The sequence below is a fragment of the Mastigoproctus giganteus genome, chromosome 4 (genome assembly GCF_048544385.1).
Source record: "Mastigoproctus giganteus isolate SK-2022 chromosome 4, ASM4854438v1, whole genome shotgun sequence".
Lineage (NCBI taxonomy): Eukaryota > Metazoa > Arthropoda > Arachnida > Uropygi > Thelyphonidae > Mastigoproctus > Mastigoproctus giganteus.
The window spans coordinates 77,216,818-77,239,084 of record NC_143578.1 but is presented as its reverse complement, the minus strand read 5'-3'; the positions used below and the strand labels follow the sequence as shown (position 1 = coordinate 77,239,084).

Below are 22,267 nucleotides of genomic sequence, written 5' to 3'. Positions count from 1 at the left end.
GGCTGATGCTATATAAGCTTGCTTTCTTGCATCATATGCTGCTACTAATGCTATGGTTACAGACTTACTACTGCAGTGCCAATCTACAGTCAGACGAAGGTTTGATTTAAACAGGGATGCTGCTCCACAGAGGATGCCATGGACTATTTGGTCAAAACAGCACATACAGCAGAAGAAAAATATGTACTGGCCATATCTATCAGTTTTTCAGGAGACTTCGATGCATTGTGATGGCTCCAGTATACTTTGAAGATCGTGATATTCTGGAATACCACAGAATCTGTACCAGCTTGTACAAGTCTATCTTAGGGCCAGATTAGGTCTCAGTCGAAACCAGATATCAGGTGCATCTCACCAGATGAGTGACAAAAGGATGATCCCAGTGTTCAGTGCTGGTCTCCTGCTTCTGGAACTTAGTACTGGATGAATCCCTGTGGATTGATATTGGCCCAACTGATAGGGTCACCTTTGCTAATGACCTTGCCTTGCTTGTCAAAGCCAATACCAGGGCTGTTTTAGAAGAGTATGCCAATTTATCAATCAATACCCTCCAGCAATGGGCAAGTATACACAAACTTGCAATATCTAGCACTAAAACCAAATAAATTCTGTTAAAAGATGTCTTGAACAGATGTCCACAGATTAAAATAGTAAGTAAAACAATAGCCCTAGTAACAAAAATGAAATATCTAGGTATGATATTTGACAATAAGTTAACTTTCTAACCCCAATTTGTGTGCTTGGCCAAAAAAGTAAGGAATTATGCTGGAATGATTGCTAGGATCAGCCACTCTGACTGGAGTTTAAAAAGGAAGACACTTGCTCTTATTTATAAGGCAGTTATCCTCTCAGTTATTACCTATGGTGCAGGTATATGGTACTATAGAGCAACTTTAGATAAGAATAAAAGAAAATTAGATTCCTACAGAGGATTATACTCTTAACCATCACAAGGGCATGCTGCACTGTCAGTATGCCTGCACTGCAAGTCCTGGCAGGAACACTGCCACTGGATTTAGAAATAATTAAGAGTATTAACTATAGACTCAAAAAGCTAATCCCAACAAACATCTTAGGGATTACCATAAACCATGAGACTGATATCAAACAAGAAAGGAAAAGACTACCAACCACATTCTACCAACAATGGCATAGCAGGTGGGAAGAGAGACCTAAAGGGGAAGTAAGTAGGTGGTTCCTGCCTCAGGTAACCCTAGTTCCCCAGCCCCCTGGTTTGCCCCAGGACTCCATGCCACATGTTTGGTAACAGGCTATGGTTCCCTGAATGCAAAGTTATGCCAACTGCATCTCACCCTGTATCCTAAATGTACCTGTGGAGCTGATGAGGATTGTGCCCATGTCCTTTGACTGTCCCAATTACCATCCCCACAGATGTAGACTTATGTCCAGAATTGGACCTATAAACTGTGGAGATGAGCAACTACTCATCTCTGATGAAACGCATTACATGGCCTTCTCTGAGTTTGCTCAAAAAGTGTTTGAGACCAGGAGAAGCAACCATGCTATGACTACCCAGAGTGTGACATATACTGATAGGAACTAACCCAAGTGAGACTGGCCTGTTAGAATGTGTTTCCCACCCAGTGAGAATGTAAAAGTTAGATATTGACATTTATTAAAAGAAATATCCATGTTTATCTGTATTTTTTTTTTTTTTTTTTTGAGTGGATGTATTCCGTGAATGGTTGTATGAATGACAATTGTGTGTATGACAGTCTTTGGAAGCGCTTTATAGTGTCCGGATTGCCAGACCTGATAGAGAGCTCTTTCCTGGGTGTTTCATTCTTGGAGTATAAGATCATTGTGTGTGTGTGTTTGTGTGTGTATTAGGGCTCATAATACCGGTATTTTGTGAAACCGGGATACCGGTATTCCAAAAAAAAAACATTTTTTGCAATAAATTTTGATGAAAATTAGTAAGGAAAAATAAAGTAAGGAAAAACAAGTAATTACTTGAATTCACATTTTAAATCAAATTTGTATTACAATAATAAATATTCTAGCAAAAATTATTAATCATACAGTTATTCTAAAAACAAAAAAAATAATCATCCACACTACCTGTCCGAATAAAGTGAGCTCTTAAGAAACTCAATAGTGTTATCGTTTAAACTGGATCTAATTTTGGTACATAATTAATTAGCGTCAGAAAACGTAATTTTGGATTCTATGCTGGTTGGTGCTTTGTACTGAGAAAGTCTAAGTTGTGGAGGAGATTATTTATTTATTTATTAATTTTTATTTCCCTTTACCTTAGTATCGCTGTCAGTGGCCATTGTTGTGGTTTTCGTATGGCAGCTCCCCTCAAGCACTAATCCCCAAAAGCTACCTGACTGTGTTAAAAAAATGAGAATTTCCAGGAGCTGAGGGATATTCCCCCCCCCCACACACACGAGTATATATATTATACACTGAGTGATCACAGAATTGTGACCATCTACCTAATACTTCATAGGTCCTCTTTTTGCCCTCTGTACAGCAGCTATCTGACTCATTGATTCAACAAGATGTTGGAAGCGTTTGGGAGGTATGACCAACCAAGCTGTGTGTGTAATGCGGTCAGCAATGCAGATATGGACGTGATTGGTGTATCCAGACGCCTGATATGCCTTTCCATAGTGTCCCACAAGTGCTCCATGGGATTGATATCGGTGGAGTTGGGAGGCCAATCGATATGCTGGAAGTCGGAACTGTGTCCCTGAAACCATTCCTGCACAAGTTCCCGATGGCTTGCCGCACTGTCATCTTGGAAGACACCATCGCCATTCGGGAAAAGGTGTAACATAGTGCGGTGTACACAGTCAGCAAGCAGTTGACGATAGCGGAGACCAGTGATACGTTGTTCCACATGCACCAGGGGTCCAAGTTCCTGCCAATGAAACATGCCCCGCACCATATAACCGCCTCCACTGGCCTGCACTTTTGATACCATGCATAATGGATGAAGAGCTTCATGTTGTTGACGCAAATCCGTACATGACCATCCACGGTGTGAAGTAAATAACGTGACTCATCTGAGCAGCACACCTTCTTCCAGTCTTCTAAAATCCAATTTGCATGCTCTTTACACCAGGCGAGTCTTTTATGCCAATGACCTTGATTAGGAGAGGATGCCGTAGGGATTGTTTGCTGGTATAGCCCATACGTACGAGTGTACGACGCATAATCATGCCAGATATTGTTCCAGGTTGGCCCATATTGTATTGGTAAGTCCACTCTTCAACAGTGCTGCACCTGTTCCCCTGTATGAGTCGTCAGACCCGACGCTCATCTCTAACATCAACCTTTCGCTGACCTTTGCAGCTTTGCCGTCGGGTCATTGTTTGGCCATTTTGACGCCAGTCCTGGTACACTTTAACCACAACGGCTCTCAAACACCTCACCAGTTTAGCCGTTTGGGAAATCGAGGCACCAGCTCATCAAGCACCCACAATCTGCCCTTTATCAAAGTCCGATAAATCCTTCCTTTTACCCATCACGCTCGGAATTTTACAACCTACTAAACCACTGACATCTATGCTACTTAGGTTGACTAACTCCACACTCTCGTACCTCACGAGGTCAGCAGGTCGTATTCAGTTTTCATATACGTGGTCATAATTCAGTGATCACTCAGTGTATATTTTATGTGAGCTGTCAATTTCTCAAGAGCAATGACACAAATATAATACAAAAGTCATTTATCATACAAATGTACTTACAATACATAACTGGTGTTCATTTACATCTAATCTATTCATTTTTCTCATTTAATCTGTTAATACATGCTATCATTTCCATAAAATTTCTCTCAATTAACAATCTCAACTCTCTCTCTACAGCTTCAAACACTAAACTAATTCAATCTTAATCACTTCCTCATATTTCTCTTAATCACTAATATCAATTCTCTTCACAACAGCAATCCATAATTCGATAACTTAATGTTAACAATTCCATGTAATCTCTCTTAATTTAGCAATATCAATTTTCTTTATATCAACCAAATAAACCAACTCAACACTAAACATTTCCTTATTTCTCATGTTTCTTCATTTTCAACCTTACTCTAAAATAATCTCCCACTTTACCTAAGTACCATTTCCAAAATAACACAGTTCAGAGGACTTACCTTCCTTCCTTCTCTTTCACGGTGGGATTCCTTTGTGTGGGTTCCTTTCATGGAGGTCGGCGATGTGTCTCTCTCTCTCCTTAGTTGAACTCTGCATCTCTGCTGTATAGCTCTTCCAGTACTGTCTGATTTCGGGATCTCAAGAACAATTCTCTGTTAATACTGAAGGAAATTACCACAGCAGTAGTAGAAGCCATGGTACTATCTGACGGCTTGTTATTCAACTTTTGGATTAACTTCTAGCACAAGAACATGCCCGGCGGAACCCTTCACTATATAGCTGGATACTCGCAGAACTGGACCCAAACTGAACCCAGAACTACCACTGGAAGTCAGCATCCCCTCTGAACAACAACCACAAAACCCTCTTTTGGTGTGAGCACCTTATTTATTTCCATCTCATTTATTTATTTATCAAATTGATTGTAAGTTACAATCGCCCCTTGTACTACTTTTTTATATGCAAGCTTGTGTGCAAACCCCAGAGGGGTTTGCACGCAATTTCCCCCTATCTAATATAAACCTGACCCAATCACGGTGTTATTCTTTAAACTCGCTCTTCTTCCTTTGGTGGGAAAAAAATTCTGTTTTTTCCACACAACGAAACATTTTCATCTTTTACCTCAAGATCACCTGTTCACAATACCTTTGAACTCTCCATACTGACACCCTTTCCCAAAATGCACCGTGTCGCATCCTCAAGTAACGATGTAAGAGAGGGAATACACTCAGAAGCTTTTATTAATTTTAACCTTTCTGCACCTGCCATACCATTGTTCGCCATATTCCTTAATTGCCCTACCAGGCCTACTGCCACTAATGAAAATATTTCCATAATGATGTTTTTGTTATTCCTTAAGTGCTTTACTTCCACACTATATTTACTGAGAGAAATGTATTTGTAAGATTGTCTTGCAGTTTCATGACGTTTTCAGGTTTCCGTTGCATTTTTACTCATTTGCAAATTCAGCAGTATTAATGATTTATTGTTGTTGATTTTATAACTTTTATGTGAATAAATCTTGGATAATTATTTTTTAAATTAGTACCAAAAAACCGGTATTTTTATACCAGGATTTGAATAATGGGAAAAATATTACCGGAATCTTGTATTGTAATCCCTAGTGGGTATGGCAGTCTATGCTGGTTTGCAGCTGGCTGTTACACCTGTGTTGTCAGATGTGATGGAGAGATCCTGCTTGTGAAATTTGTACTTTGGTGTGTGTGAATTATGAATTGCAGTCTTTGCTGGTTTGCAGCTCTCAGTTGCATTCATGTTGCCTAATTGGATTGAGAGCTTGCATGAGTATGATTTATAACATTTTTCTTTTTTAACACTTTTCCAGATATAAATATTTAAGATATAGTGTTCATAATTTTTATATATGTCTAATCATAAAAATATATAAGTTGTCTGTGTACTATGATTATCCCGAGTGTACAAATTATAAATATAAGTGGACACACGAGTGGGTATATGAGCACAAGTAGGTTTAAATGTGATAATGTGCATGAGATTTGGTGTGCGTGTGTGTGTGTGTGTGTGTGTGTGAGAGAGAGAGAGAGAGAGAGAGAGAGAGAGAGAGAGAGAGAGAGAGAGAGAGAGAGGAGAGAGAGAGAGAGAGAGAGAGAGAGAGAGAGAGGGAGGAGGAGAGAGAGAGAGAGAGAGAGAGAGAATGTGTATGTTAGTATGTATGTAAATGTAGGTATGTGTGTATATGTCAATATTATGTGTCTTGTGCTGGGTGGGAAATGAGTCCACTTAACCTGCAAAAAAAAAAAAAAAAGAAAGGAAAAAAAAATTGTGTGCTGCCCTATTTAGAGTACTGTATTGAGTGGAATAAGTGTGTGAAAATGGGGAATGAATGAGAATGACACTTTAAGTGTTAACTGTTGTACTATCCTGAATATGTATGTGTGTATATAAAAAAAAAAGAATAATAAATTAGCAATTCTTGCAGGTTAAGTTGTATAAATGTGAGAGAAAGTTAGATCACCTGTGTGAACTATGCGGTGACTGATTGAATGTTTACGATTAGTATTAAAATAAAAGTGATGTCTTGTTAGTTGTTATATTTAGGTGGCACCTGTCTGTCTATATGATGATGAAAGTAAGAGGATAAATGTGTGAGATGTTGTGTGCTGTTTTTCAGTCTGTCCTTAAATATTAAAAAAAAAAGTGTAATTGTGTAAATGGCTGAGTGCATGTAGAGCGTGTGTTGTTCTAACAGATCCCCTAAATTAGACTACAGCAATACCTTGCTTAGCACGGCTTCAAACAGCACGGGTTTCACTATAACACGGTTTTCAATTAAGTTTAAGTCTGTGAAAAGGCCTTTTGTATCAGGTTCCATAACAGTCATAAAATTTATTGCTTTATGACTATAATGTTCCATCGCCCCGAAAGCTCCTGTTTGTTTATATTTTTGTATCTTAACTTATAATAAATTTATTATTAGTTTTCAGAGGAAGCAATAAACTTTATGACTAAATTTAAGTCGAAAATTTACACTAATAGCTTAGACACATACTCTACATAATTATATGCTGCATTATCATAGCCTAGGTACGCGTACATATATGCTGCATACATATAGTCTCATATGCACATGTGCCAGTAGCACTCCTCGGGCAGTCAGCGGCAATGTGCAACAGTGTTCAGTGTTCCATCCTGACGAGACAAGGTAATAACTTTTCAAACTTTATTTCACAACTTATTTTTTACTCCTTTATAAATATGAACCAATGAGTCAAAAAAGGAAAAGTAATGAAAGTGGTGGCGCTACTAAACGTAAATGGCTTACATTAGAAAAAAAACTTGATATTATCAAATGCCATGAAGGTGGTGCATCATATGCTAAAATTGTGCAGGAAAATGGAATGAATGATTGAAAGAAGGATCAGGTTAAAGAGCAGGGAATTTTTACAACATCTTACATGATGAAAGTGATAACTAAGCAAAGAAGTTTGCTATTGATTAATATGGAACGTCTAATATGGAGAGAATATTGTAATAAAAAGAGAATTCCTTTGAGTCAAAACATCATTCAAGCGAAAGCCATGAGCCTTTTTAACACATTCAAGGAAAAATAAGAAAATGAAGAGGAGACTAAAGAAATATTTACAGCCAGTTGTGGTTGGTTTTTCCAATTTAAAAACTGCATTGGGCTTCACAATGTTCGTATCTCAGGTGAAAGTGCAAACAAAGTCGCTGCTGCAAGATTTCCCAGTGAATTGAAAGACATCATTGAAGAAGGTGACTATAAGGATGATTAAATTTTCAATGTCAACAAAACTGGACTGTTCTGAAATAATATGCCATCATGAACTTTTTTAGCTGAAAATGAAAAGGCCCAACTTGGATATAAAGCATCAAAAGATTGTTTAACACTTATTTGGTGGAAACTCATCTGGGGATTTTATATTGATGCCTCTACTCATGTTCAGAGCAGAAAACCCAAGCGCTCTAAAGGGTTGCGTAAAAAGCACATTGGCCATAATTTGGCAATCCAATAAGAAAGCATGGATTACAAGAGAATTGTTTACAGAATGGTTCATAAATTATTTTTGTCCAACGGTTGAATGTTACTGCAAAGATGAAGGGATGAAGTTCAAAATTTTGATGCTTTTAGACAATGTACCAGGCCATCCACCTGAAATTTCTGATCTCAATGAAAATATAAAAATATGCTTTCTTTGCCTAACACAATGTCTCTCTTACAACCCATGGATCAAGGCATAATTACCACATTCAAGGCATATTATTTGCAGCCAACTTTTTCCCAAGCAATTGAAGCTTCAACAGGAGTGGGATCATTGTCTTCACAAACATTTGGGAAAAATTATAATATCAGGAATGTGATCGAAAATATATCTGCATCTTGGCTAGAAATCACTACCAACAACATGCGTTCTGTTTGGCAGCATGTTTTGCCCTATTTGGGTAGTTTTCACTGGTTTTGAACCGCAAATTCAGACAATTGCCAAAGACCTTGTGAAGATCAGAAAAGACTTTGGGTTCCAAACTTTCGACGCTGCCAATGTGATAACTGCATTAACTCACATGTAAATGACTTAGATGATGAAACTCTCATTGAAATTGATGAGCAAACTGCATATGATAAAGAGGAATACAAGTGGATAACACACTGAAGTTACAACAAAAGAATTGGAGTAAGCTTTGCGGGGGAGGGCTGACATGGCCTGCGAGGCAATTATGAATGGAGATCCGAACGTTGAACGTAGCATCAAGATATGGCAAATTTTACAAGATGGGATTCGATGCTACAAAGACTTGTATGCTGAGAAAAAGTGACAACTTCACCAGGCTTCATTATTGAAATACCTAAATAAATAATAAAGCTTTTTTCTCATCTCTCATTATGTTACCTTTTCATTAATAAAATTTTTCCAGTATTTTTTATTTCAAATCCTTTTAATTGGTATCAAGCACAAATTGTTTATAGATTTTTTATAATTTGTTTAGAGACCGTTTGTCTGGTACACATTCAATTAAAACCCATTATAATTATACCTCAATCAGCACGGTTTCAGATAACACGGAACAGTTTCGGTACCCATAGCACTGATAATTGGTACCGGAACAGTTTCGGTACCAATTATCAGTGCTATGTGGGGTATTGCTGTACATTGGGGGAATCACCTCCCTACTGATGTCATGACCCCCTCTTCTGAGGCATGTTGTGGGATTTGTTGACACTGGCTTCAGCTACTCTGACTGGTGTTGGATTAATAACAAAGAAGCACTGCATGCCCACAGTATGACCTCCTCCAACATAGGATGCCCTATCTCTATGATTTTAATCCCCCATACAATCCCTGGTTCCCTTCCCCACCCCCATCCTTTTCACCTGGTGGAATCTGCTGCCACAAATCTTTTTCCACTCTTAACAATTTCCCCCATGGAAGAAGGGGGCCTCCTTCAACAGGGGTGCCCCCTCTATCCCTTTTACTTCCTATTTCAAGGTGGAAAGTCTTCTTATCATTCATCTTCTTTATCTTCATCTGTTCCTCTCCTCTCCATCTGTCTCCCCCCACTCTCCTTTTCACTTTCCAGTGTGTGTGTGTGTGTGTGTGTGTGTGTGTGTGTGTGTGTGTGTGTGTGTGTGTGTGTGTGTGTGTGTGTGTGTGTGTGTGTCTCCCTCCCTGGCAAGCTCAGGCAACATCCAGGGTTTGCCCCTGCCAGAGATCTTTTTATACCCTACTATACTTGACCTATTTCCCCAGTGCAGAGGACAGGCAACATGGGATCCCACTAGGGATGCCTGTGGCTAAATGGCTAGAGGAACAACAAAACGACACAATCCAACATTATACTATGCAGACCAACACTAAAACTCACTATCTATGGCCTTTACAGAGTTTGTACTGTGAAACAATATACAAATGCAGTTGTGGGGGGGACCCCCCCAGTGCCACTTGGCAATCAGCACTATTCAGAGAATTTTATTTCATGTTGCATAGTTAACATTATCTTGAAAGAGATTCCACTGTTGCAGACTTGAGCCTAAAACTTGTGCCTTATTTTTTTTTTTGGTAAATCAAAATCTCTGATAAGATCATTTAATTCATTTTGTGTAATTTTGTGTGGCTTTGCAGAGAGGATTTTGGAAATAAAATCATGATCTGTTAACTTGGAAGGTTCGGGTGATTTATCTCGGCAATCACCTGACTATATCAGATTCTCAAATATACTCAGCTGTTGGCTCTCAAAGAGGAAGTCCTCCGTGAGGTACTGGTCCAGTAGCAAATGGTATATTCATGTAGCTTAAGGTCCACTTTTTCTCCTTGGAAATCCCCTGCTGAAGAGGTGCTACCATACAAAAATAAGCCTGTTGTATCATCTGAAGACTCTCTCTCCTTATCATGGGCATGGCAAAAGGCAATGAGCAATCTTTGTGACTTAACCAGCTGTTGTTGTTGTTTTGGTTTTTAGGAGCATTAGCAACTAAGGCCATATTGCTCTGGGAATATGCGGTGGTCATTCCCTGACTTTTCCGCATCCTCCGTATTTGGTGGTGACGGGCTCGAACCCCGGTCTAATCAAGAAGCGTATGCTACACACTGTTTCTCCTTCCCACCTGGCTACGGAGGCACCAGACTTAACCAGCTGTGGAGATAAGCACAAGTATTGCAGCAAATATGATGCACCCAACTTTTGTCTTGGTCTCCAACATTGCAGCCAAAATAACAGTTGTATGCTGCTTTTTTTTATTATCCGAGTAATCACATGCTTCTGTGATGCAAATGTCATTTCACCACAATCATAACAAAAATTATCCACACTATTTACACACTTATGTGACATGCTAAATTTTCAGTTTTTACTTGGTCAAAAACAAATGTAGCATGGACAGATGCCTGGCTCAGACTGATTGACTGACATGTCTAGACAGAAAATAGTGCTACTCAGCACCAATGGCTGCAGTGTTACCACACTGTACCTCAAGGCCAAATTTCCCCCAAAATCAAGCAAAAATGCTCTGAAAGTGACATGTATAGTATCATCAAAACTAGAGCTAATAATCCATTTTAACTGTCATATTTGTATTTAGCATATTAATATTAGTTGAAATTTACCAATTTTATTACCAAAACATTTTAGCTGTTGACCAATGTTATTTATTAATAATTTACATGTATTCAATGCACATGTCAATTAATAATTGACATGTATTAATTGAATACATTAATAAATATTAGAAACAGCCTATGTCGAACCTTGTGGAACCCTACTCATAACATTAGTCCATAAATATGTTTTGTTTCCGACAATTCACCATCTGTTTATCTATAGTAGTAATTTGTCCAGTGCCATATTGCAATATTCAGTAGTGGTGATTTGTATTTTAGGAGCCATACTGATCAATTAATGAAGTATACAAGCACAAAAGAATGTTTTGCTTATAAAAAATTACTATAGCACTGAAATTTAGTACAAAAGCTTTGAAGTTTTGTATAGAGAATAGTTATTATTGTCTAAGTTAAAATACAAATTAAAATTTGCCGAAGTAATACTTTTCTAGCTCATGCCTTCAGTTTATTAACCAAACTTCCATCCAGGTGGGAAAGAGCAGCAGTGCATAGCACACGCTTCTTGATTAGACCGGGGTTTGAGCCCGTCACCACCAAATACGGAGGATGCAGAAAGATCAGGGAATGACCACCGCATATCCCGGAGCAATATGGCCTTAGTTGCTAATGCTCCTAAAAACCAAATAACAAAACAACTTCCATCTACAAGTCAAATTTCAGCATGAATAAACTAAAGGAAACTCCTCAAAACTTATACACCCGCAGTTATAAAAATTTTCTAATTTTTCACTGAAAACATGAATTGACTTTGGAAATATTATAAAAAAAAATACACAGTCCAAACCCTGTTGATTGTATGTATTAATAGTGGGAAATGATGCAAGAAAGCAAGCTTTTACAGCATCAGCTAAAGAAAAAAAACCATTTCACATATCAATACATTCCAATAATTTGTTTAGTTCTTCCTTGAATTTATTCAAATTATTCACTTCCACAATACAACGGATGGAAGCTTGTTCCAGCAATCAGCCGCCCATTGACTGAAGACAAACTTCCGCACACCTATTCTGTAACTATCCTTCCTCAGTTTGAATTTATGCCCCCTTATGTACATAGTCTGAGCAAGAGGAAGAATCCCATCAGCATTGAGTTTGCTCAAGCCATTTAAAGCCTTAAACATCTCACTCAGATCACCTGTCAGGTACCTAGTCTCCAGATATTTCAGTTTGCAAAACTGTAACCTTTCTTGGTATGAGCACCCCTTTCTTTCTCGTCACCAATCTCATTGCCCTTCTATGTATTCTTTCCAGCAGCTCTACATCCTTCCTACATGTGGCTAGACCATTGCTTAATACAATGGGATAATCACCTTATTCCTGCTAGCAAAATTTCTGTGTATCATTGATAAAACCACATGAGCTATATATATATATATCCATCACATTATGTTGTGTTTTCTGCAAGTTTGTACAAATGTTGTAAAAAAAAAAAAAAATCTGAAAAGGAATGGCAAAAAGAAAATTACTAAAATAAGAGGAACTGATAGAAATTGCTGGAATTTACAATTAAGCAGAGTTAAACTTCTCACAGACACCTCGCTGTTGAATTTTTTTCAGAAGTTCAACTTTATCTGTTATGGACAATGTACAGTGCGCTTTACACCACAAAAGGCACTTCCTTTATGCATTGGAACCATGGCTGGGCCAATGAGTAGAGAAATATGGGGCAATGAGTAGAGAAATATGTTACTGCTCTGTGGCTGGGGCTAAATGTGAACAGGTTATAATAATAAATGCAGAAAAACAAATGGGAATGGCTTGCCAGTGTTTACGAGTTCGCACCAACAGCTGATGCAACCAATGCCATCAAAACAGTAAAGGCAGGTCGGTGCGCTGACAGGGGAACTTTGAAATTACGTTCGCAGAAATTAAGTCCGAATTAGCGGTGGAACCGGATTACCAGTGGCTGGATTAGTGATGGTCAACCTTTACTACATAGTTGATATGTTACTCTGGGATTACTGCTGTTCATATGCAGTACCTTCCATTTGTCAATGTTCAGCTTCAGTTGCCATTTTTCAGTCCATCTGCTTAATTTTTATAGATCTTGTTGCAGCATACGTTCATTACTGTCATAAACCATCCTGCCAACCTTTATATCATCTGCATTTAGATCATACAAAGGTCAGCAGTGAAATATCAGGCTTAGACAATAAGCCTGATATACCTTCATCAGTATTATTATTAAATTCAGGAAACAACAATGGGCCTAGTGCCAAACCTTATGGGACTCCACTAATAACATTAACCCACATGGATACTGCTCTATGTGAATTAATAACATTAATTCACATAGAGCAGTATCCATTGATAACCTCTCTGTTTTCTCCCACTCAACCATCCCTTTATCTGTAGCAGTAACTTTCCCTTAATGCCAACTGCTCCAGTTTGTACGGCATTCTTTTATATGCAACAGTATCAAAGATTTCCTGAAATCCAAGTGTATGATATCAGAATTATTTTTTGCTTCTGGTTCCTTTGTCACTGCACTGTAGTTCCAATCAAATTGGTGAGACAAGATCTCCCCATAACAAACCCATGCTTTAACTGCAGTATAACTGTACTCTTTTCTAGAAAGGCCTACATTTAATTAATCTATCTGAAATTAATCTGCATTTAATCATGTCACCCTTTGATCACCCTCTTTTGTGAATTGGAAATACATTTCCACATCTTCAGTCCGTAGGGACCTCCCAGAATCCAAAAATGCTCTTATAATTATGGCTAAGGGTTTTCTTACATCTCTTAATATAATTGGATATATTCCCCCCCCCTCCACCCTAGGTGTCTTTTTTATGTTTAGCTTTAACAATTTGTCTTCCATTTTCTTCTCAGTTATCACAATCCTTCAGATCCCTGTAAGAGTGAGTTTGATAAACTTTTGGCACCTCCTCTTCCTAAAGAATTCTTCGTTTGTGTGAATGTAGATGCAAAATACCTATTCAGCCTATCAGCAACCTGAGCAGGATCATCAACAGTTACGCAATCGACATTAAGTGGACCAATGTTATTCAACCCCCGTCCTTCTACAGTTAATATAAGTAAAAAGACCTTTGCTGATTTTCTTGGCATTCTTTGCCAGATACGTCTTGTTACTGGACAGTAGGACTGAATCTCTTGCTATGTGTTTTTTCTGGGACCATCACTAGTCCTTATTAATTCTTAATATTTATCCTATTCTATTTATAAAGGATATAAAACTTCTCTAATTAATAAATTAACCTATTATAAGCAAAAGTCACTTTTATCTAATTGAAATACTGTTGATAATATACATTATCAAACACCTTGCACCTCATATTGTCATGAGGTGTGCTTGATAATACATTTCACTAAAAATATATTGCATGTAGTTTTAAATTGTTAAATATGTACAGTGCATAAAATTGTTAAATATGCACATCATATTAATGTTCTGAAAGTTATGCTTTATGAAGTCGAATTTATAAATTGAATATCCAGTGTAAAATAATTTTTGTTCATAAAACTGAAAGTTTTATGAACAAAATCAGGACCGCACTGTACTTAAAAGTTAATGTTGTTGCTTGTTGCAAATCTTGCACCCCTCAGGCAGAGACAAAAATGAAGGCAGACCATCTTCTGGATCACGTTATTCTTGGCCACTGTTCAATGCTCAATTATAAAAAATTCTTAGAATTATGAAGTTTTTTACTTTAATGAAAAGGGCTGAACACAGTGTTATTTATTATGATAATAATGTAGAGGTTGTGCTGTTAAAATTTGTTTTTTTATTTAGGATTCTTCCAGTGTTCCATCCACTCAGCCATCTATTATTTCAGAAGATGAAATGATACATTTGGTAAGCATCTGTCTTGAAGTCTATTCAGATTAATTTAAGTGTTGGTAGTTGATGACATATTTCTAAGTGGTAGGTGACTCTCATCATCCAAAAATATCACTGTTTTGCTGATTGGAGGCATAAAGTGATAAAACCCAGGTTTAGTCTTCAGGGAAAAGTTATAACAACCCCACTTATTTTATCATGCAGTATGAATGATGTATTTATATATATGATGGTCATTATGGAGAGATGTAATATTCCTTTGTAGGCTGGCAGTTAGTTAGTCCACTAGACTGAACGTGATGGTAACTTTCTGGGAGGCATCATTGAGGCCATGTTAGGTTGAGGAGCTGGATTATTCTTGCTGTGTGCATGCCACACAGCATATACAAAAATTTCATTAATTCATATAACATGTCAACCCCCTTTATTTATCTACTGAATGCATCATTGAATAGTCAGACTAATAGAACAAACTTATTTGTGAAAAGTTCAAAGCCTCCCAGAAACTTCCTCAGTCATTTCACAAATGTATGTGATCTTGATTCCATCTTAATGATGTCTATTTGCCAAGCCCCAATTATTTTTTTCTGACAGAATCTCAATTATCAGTTGCCTCAACCACTAATTTTAGCTGTCCTAATTATTCCCTTGATTCCTTTTACTTCACAAGTGGTACTTATGCATACACCTGCTCTGATATTCCGTGTCAGAGACTTTCTAATTTGGGAGTTGCTCTCTCTCTTGGCGCTCCGTAGCCAGGTGGGAAGGAGCAACAGTGCGTAGCCCACGCTTCTTGATTAGACCGGGGTTCGAGCCTATGACCACCAAATACGGAGGATGCGGAAAGGTCAGGGAATGACCACAGCATATTCCTGGAGCAATATGGCCTTAGTTGCTAATGCTCCTAAAAACCAAATAACAACAGCTCTCTCTCTCTCTCTCTCTCTCTCTCTCTCTCTCTCTCTCTCTCTCTCTCTCTCTCTCTCTCTCATTTTTTTTTTTTTCTCTAGCTTTAAACTATCTGTCCCAATCTGTCAGATTCTGTTTGCTTCTGTCATTCTCTCAGCTATAATAATCACTCAGAACACTTTTACTTCCTTCATTTGAAACTATTTTCTCCAGCCTAAATTTCCTTAGTGAGGTAAGTTTCCTTGGTGATTTTAATTTTCACAACTCAGACTGGCTTCAGTTTTCTAGTTATATGGACCCAAATACCAATGACCTCATACATCTTGCAAGGTCATTGGCATTTGCAAATGACCTCTCATACCTTGTTCATTTATCTATCAGAATACCAGATAATTCTAGCCACAACCAGCACTCTTGACCTTTTCCTCACCAGCAACCTTTCAGAGTACATGGTCAATATTAGTGGTCTTCTAAGCACCTCAGATCAACACAATAGTCTCTTCTTCAATGTAGTCTCTCTCATGATCATTCTCAATCTTATGTTGTTTAGCATTACAAGAATGCAAAAATGGGACAATATACATGATTTCTATTCCTCCTTTTTTTTTTTTGTTGAAGTACTGTTTTAAATTTTCCAATCCCATTGTTTTCTCAGATCATTTCAGTAAAATTATTTTTGTTGGAATGAATTTTTTTATTCTGCATTTGGAATAAAGTTGTTCAGTCACAGAGAGTGCATGTGTGGCAGTAAGTGGTGTAGGATAATATTCAAGGTTGAAGGAAGATTGAAATAAGAGATTAGTGGACAGATTTTTGTTTTCCTTAATTTGCTTAAATATTTGATAAATTTTATTTCTTTGATTTTATTAAAATTTAATTTTGGTTAGTAATCTTTTCTTATAGTACTTTTAAATTTAATTGCTACCTTTTCTAAAAGTAATTCTGCTAACTTATATTATTTTCAGTATCTTGTAAGCTAAAATTTTTAACTGCTTAATTACTATAATATTTTGTTGATTTAAATTCTCTAAAGTTAATTTTGCAATATTTTGTTAGTTTACTTACTTTATAATTGTTGTTACAAAATTTACATTTGAATATTTGGCTAAGGTAAAGAAAGCCTGATGAGAAGCAAACAAAAGTTCGATGAAATTTACCGGTAAAAGTACTTTGCTGTAATGGCATTTGTATTGTTGCTCGCTCGGTAAACAGACGGTGGGTGTTATCGGTCTGGAGTAGAAGTTGAATCCTATGGGAGCTTGAAACCCTCCTGAAGTGGAGGGGGGGTAACCTGATCTTTTTTCTTTAGAATCACTAACTGAATTACGAACAGAGTCATATTGGAAGTTCTGGTGTTGTAAAAAAATTTTCGTAACGTAGTTTCACCGGTAAACCATTTGGAAGTTTCCCATGCTTCTTGTGTGGGCTTCCTTTTTCCTTTTTTTTTTACTTAATAAACAATTTATTCACTAGTCCGCCAGTGATTCTAAAGAAAAAAGGTCAGGTTACCCCCTCCACTTCGGGAGGGTTTCAATCTCCCATGAGATTCAATTTCTACTCCTGACCGATGTTTACTGAGCTAGCAACAATACAAATGCCGTTACAGCAAAGTACTTTTACCAGTAAATTTCATCGAACTTTTGCGTGCTTCTCATGCAGGCTTTCTTTACCTTTGCCAAATATTTTTTCTGAGGCTGTCATGACTCAGACAGAAATAGCTGTACAAAATTGCTGCATGAGTTAAGAGTTCATCACTTGCATAGCCTGTGGCATGTGTTTAGAGATATTAAATTTTTAAGATCTTAAAGTTAGAGTCTTAAATTTATTTAGGCTATCAACTTCCACAGCAAAAGATGGAAGTCTGTTCCACCAATCAATTATCCACTGGCTAAAGGCAAATTTCCATACATCTGTTCTACAACTGTCTTTCCTCAATTTGAAACTGTGCCCCCTCAGGTTCTTAATCAGAGCAAGAAGAAGAATCCCATCAGCATTCTGCTTGCTCAACCCATTCAAGGCCTTATACATCTCAATCAGATCACCTCCTCGCAGGTGCCTACTCTCCAGGTGCTGCAATTTGCAGAACTTAAGCCTTTCTTGGTAAGAGCACCCCTTTGTTGCCCTTCTTTGTAGTCATTCTAGCAACTCTACATCCTTCCTAAAATGAGACCTCCAGACCTGTACACAGTACTCTAGGTGTGGCCTGCTCATTGGCTTGTATAATGGGATAATCACCTCCCTTTTGCTAGGAGAATCTCTGCTAGCAAAATTCCTATATATCATTGACAAAACTCCATGACCTGGCCTGGCAGCCCGTCTGCACTGCTTAGCGAACTACATATTTGACTGCACAATTACACCCAGGTCTTTTTCACTTTACACTTCCCTGAGTGTAGTACCACCACACAATTGGTATGTTTCTCTTTCGTTATTGCTACCCATATGCAGTACTTTGCATTTGTCAATGTTGAACTTCAGTTGCCACTTCTCAGCCGATTTGCCCAACTTATCTAGATCCAGTTGGAGTAGCATATTGTCTTTACTGTCGTTAACAACCCTGCCAACCTTTGTATCATTAAACCGATATATCTTCATCAATATCATTGATAAATATACAAAACAGTGATGGGCCCAACACCGAACCCTGGGGAACTCCACTAATAACATTTATCCACAAAGAGCAGTGTCCATTGATTACTACTCTTTGTTGTCTTCCACTCAACCATCCCTTTATCCATTGTAGCAACTTACCCTTAATGCCATACCTCTCCAGTTTGTACCGCAGTCTTCCATGTGCAGTAGTATCAAAAGCTTTCCTGAAATCCAAGTATATGATATCAGAATTATTTTTGGCATTCAGTTCCTTTGTGACCACATCATAGCATCCAATCAAATTGATCAGACAAGACCTCCTTTAACAAACCCATGCTGTGTCTTAACTATTACTGCAGTCTTGTCTTGATGATCCTGCAATGCTTCTCTAACTAGTGATTCGTTTATTTTGCCCGGAACACAAGTTAAATTAACAGGTGTATAGTTACTTGTGTCACCTTTGAACCCCCTTTGTGAATTGGTGATACATTTGCACACCTCCATTTGATTGGGACTTCCCCCTGAGTCTAAGGAAGCTCTCATAATTATGGCTAAGGGTTTGCTTACTTCCTTTGCTGCCTCCTTTAATAAAGCTGGATAGATCCCATGCACCTCAGGTGCCTTTTTTATGTTTAACTTCAACAATTTCTGCTTCACTTTCCTCTCAGTTATTACAAAATCACTTAGCTCCCTGTTAGAGTTTGATAAACTTCTGGCACTACCCTCATTGAATAACTCCTCATGTGTGAATGTAGATGCAAAATACTCATTTAATTCAGCAGCTATCTGAGAATGATCATCTACAGTCAAACCATTGATATCAAGTGGAACAATCTGATTCATCCCCTTCCTTTTAGAGTTTATATAAGTAAAGAAGTCTGTGCTGGTTTTCTTTGCATCCTTTACAAAAGATTTTTCGTAATCTGCCTTCGCTTTCCTAACCTTGTTTGTGACTTGATTACAGACTAGCTTGTGTTTACCATTGGTTACTGTGTCACCTGACAATTTATGTGCTTCCCATGCATTTTTCTTCTCTGCCACAAGTCTCATTAGTTCACCTGACATCCATTTGGGGCTAAACCTAGAGCAGTATTTCTTAGTTGGAAAAAAAAGCCTAGTAGCCTCCAAGATTAATTCTTTGAATGCTTCCCATTTTCAATTTGCTGTTGGTAACATCCTCAGTTGGTCCCACCGTATAGAATTTAAATACTGTCTCAGACCACCATAGTCACCTTTACGAAAGCAAAAGCCCTTCCCTTTAGCCTTGATGGTAGTTACATCTTTAAGTAATTCCCACATCAGTACATTGTGATCACTGTCACCCAGTGGTTTCTTTATCTGCAAATTCTTAATGCTTGAATAATCACTGCTGATAATCAGATCAAGAGTATTACTCCCTCTGGTTGTCTCTCAAACATGTTGTTGTAAAAACGGGCACCTCCGTAGCCAGGTGGGAAGGAGCAGCAGTGCGTAGCACATGCTTCTTGATTAGACCGGGGTTCGAGCCCGTCACCACCAAATACGGAGTATGCGGAAAGGTCAAGGAATGACCACCGCATATCCCGGAGCAATATGGCCTTAGTTGCTAATGCTCCTAAAAACCAAATAACAACAACAACAACAGCTGTAAAAAACAGTCATCCAATAAATCCACAAAAATCTTCTTAGTGTGTGAGTGACCAATCCACAAGTTCCAGTCAATATCAGGAAAGTTAAAATTCCCCATTATAAGACATTCTGATTTACTGGATTCATTAAATCTATAACACACATCTACTCTCGTTTTTCATTTCCCAGTGCTTATGTTACACCAAACAAACTCAAGATTGCATTGTCCACCAACATCAATTGGATGCGCTTCCTTGAATTTGATGTTTCTTAACTAACAGCATATCCCTTCCTGTCCTGGCTATCCTTTCTGTACACATCGTTCTCCACAAAATACAATTCTGCTCTGCTTATATCTGTGTGATCCCACGTCTCTGATATCCCAACAATATCAACCTTTGATGTCTTGGCTAGAACTTCAAGCTCGTCAAATTTATTAACTATACTCCTAGCATTGGTGTACATGCAAGTATACATGGACCTGTTTTTATTCTTAGTTACCCTAACACAGCCCATGTATTTATCTGTTCCACTGTGACTCCCAACATTTCTGGAAATCTCCATTGCCTTGCTTTCCATGCTGCTGCTGCTCATTCTAATAGAAGCAGTGCAAGAATCACTTGTGCCTCTGCCTGCGGCCACTGTTAACCTTTAATCTGTATATCCCCCAAGCTAGCAGTTTTCCGACCCACCTAATGTTGCCTCGATAACATCAGCAAAAATTCTTGCACCCTTTCTATTTAAGTTTACCCCATCCCTGTAGAAGCAGTCTTTCTTGTCAACAAGCACATACCAGGCTGAAAAAAATTCTACCCCTTGATCCTTGCACAATCTCTCTAGGCAGATTGATCGACAAAGCTCTCATCATATACTCCCTCCTATCCTGTCTGGGCAGAATTGCAGACACTTTCACATTCAATCCTAACTCACGAATCAGTTGATTCAACATTGACTTGTACTTGTTGAGTTAATCTGCAGATTTTTTACTCTTAATATCATTAATTCCAATGTGTGCAACAATGTCACCTTTTGTGCCCTTAAAAGATGATATCTGCTCTACAACGTCATCAACTTTTACCCCTGGCAGACATACCCTGGTCCTGTTCCACTTATCCTTCTTGCATAGTATATTTCCCGTCTCCCTGACAATAGAGTCACAAACAATAGCTGGTTCCTTTGGGACCAGCGCATTCTGCCTTGGAGATTGCCTCTGTGTTGCCTGATGCACAAGAGTGAGCTCTGTTATTGAGCTGGGCAGCTGAGAGCTTGATGGGCCCTCATATTAATTTCTTCGAGGGCATTTACCCTACACCTCCAACTCTCATAGATGCCCATCAGAATGCTGAGTTGGCACCTAATTTCTTGACACTAGACACCTAGCACTCGCACAAAGGCATCCTCCATGGCTAGATCATGTCCTGTTTTAGAAAGGTCTGCAAACATTTCATATTTCGCACACAGTGGAGAATCGACCGCTTCATTTCTCCCCCGAGTCACAACACTCTCGCTAATCTGTGATCTTTGCTTCGCAGCTCTAGTCTGGGTCATGATTTCTGTTTAAATACAATTTAATTAACAATGAAATTTAATAAGATTAATAATATTTTTGATTAATTGATAATACTATAATAAGATAACAGATTCCTAATACAGTGCTTCGTATTACGCTATCTAGTTTTACTTTATACGTTATGCTATTTCTTATCGACTACAATATGGCAGCTAGTTCAACAATATTGGTGCCAACACCGGGAGTTGTAACTTCCAAAAATAGTTGGTTAAATTCAAAATAAGAAGCTAACGAACGCTACTAAACCTGTTTAATATCTTTGTAAAACACAATGTACTATATTGATTAACAAATGTACTATGTTAATTAGTTGATGTAAGGAGTGAATCAATCACAAATTAAAACCTGGTGCATTACTAGATCAATTTAATTTGCTGTGATGGAACAGGTGCTTTTCCTTGAGACAAATGCAACTGTCCCTTAACCCTTATTCAGGCCCAAGAACAGAATAATCAAGTGCATACAGCAGTAGTTTAAGAGAATTTAATCTTATCAGCAGATTCCATTATCAGGGGAAACAGTCAACATTTGAACAAAGGTGGTGCAGGGGTTTTTACCGATGTCACTGAGGACACCTTAAGGGATCAAGGAAACTGCTAGATGGGGTGGGTTAGAGATAATATAGATACATAATTATCTGATGATATGAGGCAAAGTAACACTTGCATTCATCTCAAAAGTTCTTGTTTGTTACTATTGGCAAGGTGTGCTTGAGAGTATTGATATTTAAAATGAATGGGAAGCTAATGCTAGAAAAATACTCTTAAATAACTTGACAACAGAAACTTGTAAGTAAACACTGTTCTTTCTTTCAGTCATGAGACTGGTTACCATTTAAAAAAAAAAATTGTATTTGAAATCCATAACAATTTGCCTATGGCTGTAGATATTTTAATTTTTAAATTTAAGTCATTTTGGTGAATGGCATGCACCCCATAGCACCAGTGAAAGCTAATGCAAAATAGTCACAAAAGCCATGAATATATATATACCATTAAGAAAATATAGAATGACCAGAATGGGGAGATGGATGAATA

At 37.9% G+C, this 22,267-nt stretch overlaps 1 protein-coding gene across 3 annotated transcripts in view; it reads left to right on the top strand.

The window, feature by feature from the left end:
- The window catches only part of MAGE (necdin, MAGE family member), a 224,698-nt gene that overhangs the window by 45,241 nt on the left and 157,190 nt on the right, over window positions 1-22,267 (top strand). For all 3 annotated transcript variants that reach the window (XM_090371627.1, XM_090371626.1, XM_090371628.1), the window contains exon 3: window positions 14,504-14,566. In XM_090371627.1, the coding sequence (XP_090227753.1) occupies window positions 14,504-14,566 (63 nt within the window). The remainder of the gene's footprint in view (window positions 1-14,503; window positions 14,567-22,267) is intronic.